Source organism: Atta colombica, unplaced genomic scaffold, assembly GCF_001594045.1.
Source record: "Atta colombica isolate Treedump-2 unplaced genomic scaffold, Acol1.0 scaffold9, whole genome shotgun sequence".
Taxonomy (NCBI): Eukaryota; Metazoa; Arthropoda; class Insecta; order Hymenoptera; family Formicidae; genus Atta; species Atta colombica.
This window is the reverse complement of record NW_017259583.1, coordinates 5,119,086-5,123,944: the sequence shown is the minus strand read 5'-3', so window position 1 is coordinate 5,123,944 and position 4,859 is coordinate 5,119,086. Positions and strand designations below refer to the sequence as shown.

The window sequence follows — 4,859 nt, the reverse complement described above, 5'->3', positions numbered from 1 at the left end:
ATATATATATATATATATATATATGATATAAATAAAATTTAGTTTTTAAAAATTTTTGTCATTCTATTATCATCATTCTGTTTATCACATTCTGTTATTATTCAGCTAAATCTTTATTTTCATTCTTTTGAGTGCAGAAGGTAACATAGAAACTGAAAAAAACAGATTTGGTGATATACGAGCGCAGAGAAAAAAATGACATAACCAATCTGAAGTCACTTTTGCACATAATACAAAAACTCTGAGAATTTTTCAGTGAGTTCTGAAAATCTAACAAATAGGTTTAGCTATCTGTGCAGGCATAAATTCATCAATTCTAATAAAAAAGAACAAGGATCATACTAACAGTGCCTACAAAATGTTACGAAAGCGATATCACGAAATATATTCTGCACGAAATCATCCATTCATCCATGACTTACCCTGATCGATGTAGTCACCAGGTTCCTAAAGCTGGCTTGCAGCATCATACTTTTAAAATACAGAAATACACCTCGAATTCTGACAATAAATACAAGAATAGAAAGGGAAAAAAGTTCGGCAGTGAAACTAAAAGGTCTACCGGTTATCGTGACAAAGTTCACTTCTCAAAAGGTGCTGATAATTCAGTGATTACAGAACACAGTTCGCTAAAGGCGTCGAAAGATGACGCCAGAAATTCCATCAAGAGATCAGCAGATCATTTTCAATTCATCGATAACACCGCAATGGCGCGCCATTTAAAGATTGTAAAAGTCACTAGATTAACAAAGTCCGCACGTCATGAAGCCAAAATGGTGGCAGTTCGCGGTACTTTGTTAATCTAGTGATTTTAAAAGATTGTCAAGTTAAAGAGGAGTATAAATTTCGGTTATTACAAAATCAGTTTATAGTAAATTGGACAATAATTCGGAAAGAATGGACATTGTTCCTATTCGTAAGTTCATTTTGAGAGGAGTTTTTTCAGATAGAGCTGTAATAATAAACAATAAAGTTATCAAACTTTCATTTTATTACAATGACAGATATACACAGGAATTATATATTGTAGGTAGAAAATTTTGTTTATGATGTCATATTAGATAATATAAAATGTAACTTTTGTGTGGTGAAAATTCTCAGATTAATTTTGATGATTAGCCTTAAGGTTATGATATATAGAAAAACTTAAGATTAAGAATGATGGTTGCCTATCCTTTTTCATTTGATTAATCATTTTTTAAGTTCACAAGCAAATCAGTTTTAGAAATTAATATTCACCTCAGTAAACACTATAATTATTAACATCAACATTACAATTTCATACTTGACGTTCTTCATTTGATGACACAAGTATCAACTTGTGTCACCAAATGAAAAGCGTACAGTATTAACAATATAAAATGCAATATATATTCTAAGAGAGTGAAAATATTTCACTTCTTGAAAAAGAGCAAAAATTGTTATTACAAGGAATGAAATATTTCACTCTTTTTTGAAAGTGGTTGTATTTTCACTATCTTAATGAGTGAGATTTCACTCCAAGAAATTTAGAGTGTAACATATATATGTTACATAACACTTACATTGTTTAGTATGAAATTATAACATTGATATTATGTCAATTTTTAGTTGGTGTTTACTTAGAGTTTGTCTACATGATCCATTAACTTTGTGAATTTATGATAGATAATATCTTTCTATATCTTTTGTTTCTTATTTTTTTCGTTTACTTCGCTCGGATTATTTTGTGTCAGCTTACATACAGCCGGGAATGAATTCAAGATCTCATAATCGTATTCTATTTCGAAATTTATCAGCCATCCTTTTCCCGCTCGTTGATTTACATCCCACTCACGCGGATATATCTTATTTTTCTTTCGAGCCATATGATAAGCTATATATGGCAGTCGTTCTAACGTGCAGGTCTGACATATGCAATGGGCTTGTGGAATTGCGGCCAAGATCTTCAATAACAGTAATTCCTCTTTAAACGAGAAAATTCTTCCGGTTCCATTGTACTCGTATATCTTCGCTCCAGAATTTTTGAAGCGGCATACTTCGTCACACAGTGTCTCGAAATCAAGTTCATAATTCTTAGCGATTAATTTCTCTTCTGCTCCAGCTAGAACATCGTTTACTGCTGCTTCAAACCTCTGTGTTAGTCCGAGATATTCTTTCGTTTCCTTCTTAACTTTTATTTTTTTAAGCGCAGGTACGTAGTCCCATTTATCGCACATTTCGGCGACGACTTTAGATCTTTTTCTATTTGAAGACATATCTATTATTTTGTTAAACCAAGCTTGTAATAAATTAGTGTCTTCATCCATGTCTGCTATTTTATTATAGTAAGAAACCTAAGAAAAAAATAAAGATGAGTTATATTGGCATACCTAAGGATTGTGATAATGTAAAGCCGGGAACACACAATGCTTGTTAGATTGCTAGCTAGATCAGAATCTTGTCACCGTATTGGCTGTGGTACTGAAAGTGTCAGTATTGGCCAATACAATGATAAGAATCTAATCCAGCTAACAATCTAACAAAAAAACATCGTGTGCCGCCGGCTTTAAGATAGAAGTCGCAAGATCACTTTGATTTTGTGATTTGAGATAAAATTTTATATAAATATATATTGAATAATAACTAAACGTAGAATTTCGTAGCGTGCTTTTTTGAATATTTTTAGAAATACTTCTTAACTCTCTGGAGCTAAGATTAAAATCTCTAACAGTTATTAATGCTGGATTTGTAAGGCCTATTTAATTTATAATATATTAATTAAATAGCATTCAGTTTCAAGAAATCAAAATATATAACTTGTATATAAAAGAATACTAATTATATATTAAAATAAAATAAAATTCGAATTTTCAGATTAACCTCGGTTATCACTTCTCCGATTTTTAGCCAGAGATTTCGGCTTTTTGATTAAATCTAAGGTTAATTGTTTAAAATTTTGATGACCTTTTTCTTTACCTTTTTTTAAGTGTGCGTGTTTTCTTCAGTTTTAAAAAAAATATTTCCAAAGGAAGGGGTCAAATCTGATAAATCTTTTTTTTAGAGAATACATTAAAAAGCAAAATAAATTTCAATAATGGCAAACGACAAGGCTGTTGTAATCTTCGACAAAGAGGAGAGCCAAATCTGACTTTTTTTGAAGCACTACAAGACAATTTCAATTTCGGCAATTTCGGTACTAGTTATCAATCTCCGGTGAGATAGTAGAATCTTCGGCCGAGGAAAACCGATCTCCGGTGGAATACTAGTCGAAAGGTGATTACTGAGGATATAACAAAGAAAATTCAATTGTTTGACTTTTTACTAAGAGATTTATATAAATATTTATATATAAATATAGATCTATCGCCAGTTCCAGAGGATTAGATAGCAATTAAGATAATATATTATATAATTGACAAAATATAGATAATACTTACAAAGATTTCTATACAAAACTGAATTTTCGGATGATAATTGAAAAAAACTGAACATGCGCTTAATTAAATTTAATTTTAAATTGGAAACTTAAGCAAGCAGTCAGACTTAAACTGTGTTAATGTTTGGAAAATTTAAAGTTTATGTCTTTAGGTAACACAATTTCTCCAATATATCTAAATAAACATGTTTCTTTTCTTTCTTCTTACCCTAATGGCGCTGAACTCAGATCGATAATGTGTACTAGTAGTAATGTGTTGGTTCTCTGGATAATCTAGACGTCGTATGAAGGTTGTCAATGATGCGAAGCTCTGTTTTTATTCTGCAACAAACGTTATTATATTTAATTATTCAAAGAAAGATAAAATTTTTTTCGAGCAATACAGTTATTCTTTCTTACATTGCTGTCTTTGAAATCGGAATATATATTTTGTATCATTCGTTGCGTGAATTGCAAAAAAAGAATGAGAAATCAGACGTGAGAGATTTTTGAAGCCTATATAAAAGATAAATGTCACTCTAATAAAAGTATTTATTTCTTTTTACAAATATAATATTTGTATTTTTTCTTTTATAATTACGAAAATTTTATTTATCTCATAAATAGAATTTTTAATTAATCGAAAAAGATGGCAGACAATTCGCGACATCATTTTCAAAATCAATGCGCAGAAAGAAGAGAAAATAATCAGTCATGATTCATTATTCGCGAAATGAGCATTGAACTGTTTCTACGGTTTCAAAGGATACGAGATCGACAAGGATGGAGAATAAACTTTTGACGATTGATAAAGACGTCGAGACACGCCAAAGAATTTTTTTCTTCAGCGAAAGTTGCGGATCGATTGACGCATGAGCATTTTAGGCGGCGTCGCGACGCCGCCAGCGTCGTCGTCTCGCCTATGCATCCCCCTGTCGGTATAATTCACGACGAACCCCACGAATTTTTTTTTGTCTGTGGGGTAAATCGTGTTGAGAAGGAAGGGAAAGCGTAACGAAAGGAAAAGGAAAAAAAACACGACGAAGAAGGGAGTGTGAATTAGGGCGATAAAGGGATGAAAGGGCGAAGAGCGAAACTCGAAAAGAGAGAGGCAAGAGGATAGCGGGATAATTAGAGAAAAAGAGAAGATGATAATAATAAAGGGGTTGGTACTAGAATAGATAAAGGGCGAAGGACAAGGAAGGGATATGAGAGAAAGGGAGAGATACTACATGAATAAGCAGTGATGTAAACGAATCTCGGAAGAGCCCTTCTTATGCAAGGATGCTTGCATTTTAAATGTTGTAAATCAATAATTGTAAATAAATAAAATAAAAATAATTTTTGACGTAAAAAAATTCTAAATATCGTATGATATTAAAATTTTATATGATACTTTCAAAAATTTGTTATATTTTAAGATTATTTTTAAAAAATATTTTCAGAATTTATGTTTTTATGTTTTTTGGAAATTATTGAATAA

At 31.2% G+C, this 4,859-nt stretch overlaps 2 protein-coding genes across 2 annotated transcripts in view; both read right to left on the bottom strand.

Moving 5' to 3' along the window:
* LOC108693443 (dihydrolipoyl dehydrogenase, mitochondrial) overlaps positions 1–612 on the bottom strand; it is a 4,271-nt gene extending 3,659 nt beyond the window's left edge. Inside the window, exon 1 of the mRNA XM_018202387.1 lies at positions 423–612. Coding sequence (XP_018057876.1) covers positions 423–470 — 48 coding nt within the window. The 5' untranslated portion in view covers positions 471–612. The remainder of the gene's footprint in view (positions 1–422) is intronic.
* Positions 613–1,658: 1,046 nt separating this feature from the next.
* Positions 1,659–2,288, bottom strand: LOC108693286. The gene has a single exon (XM_018202157.1). It carries the CDS (start codon positions 2,286–2,288, stop codon positions 1,659–1,661), a length of 630 nt encoding a protein of 209 aa, XP_018057646.1.
* Positions 2,289–4,859: the final 2,571 nt, after the last annotated feature.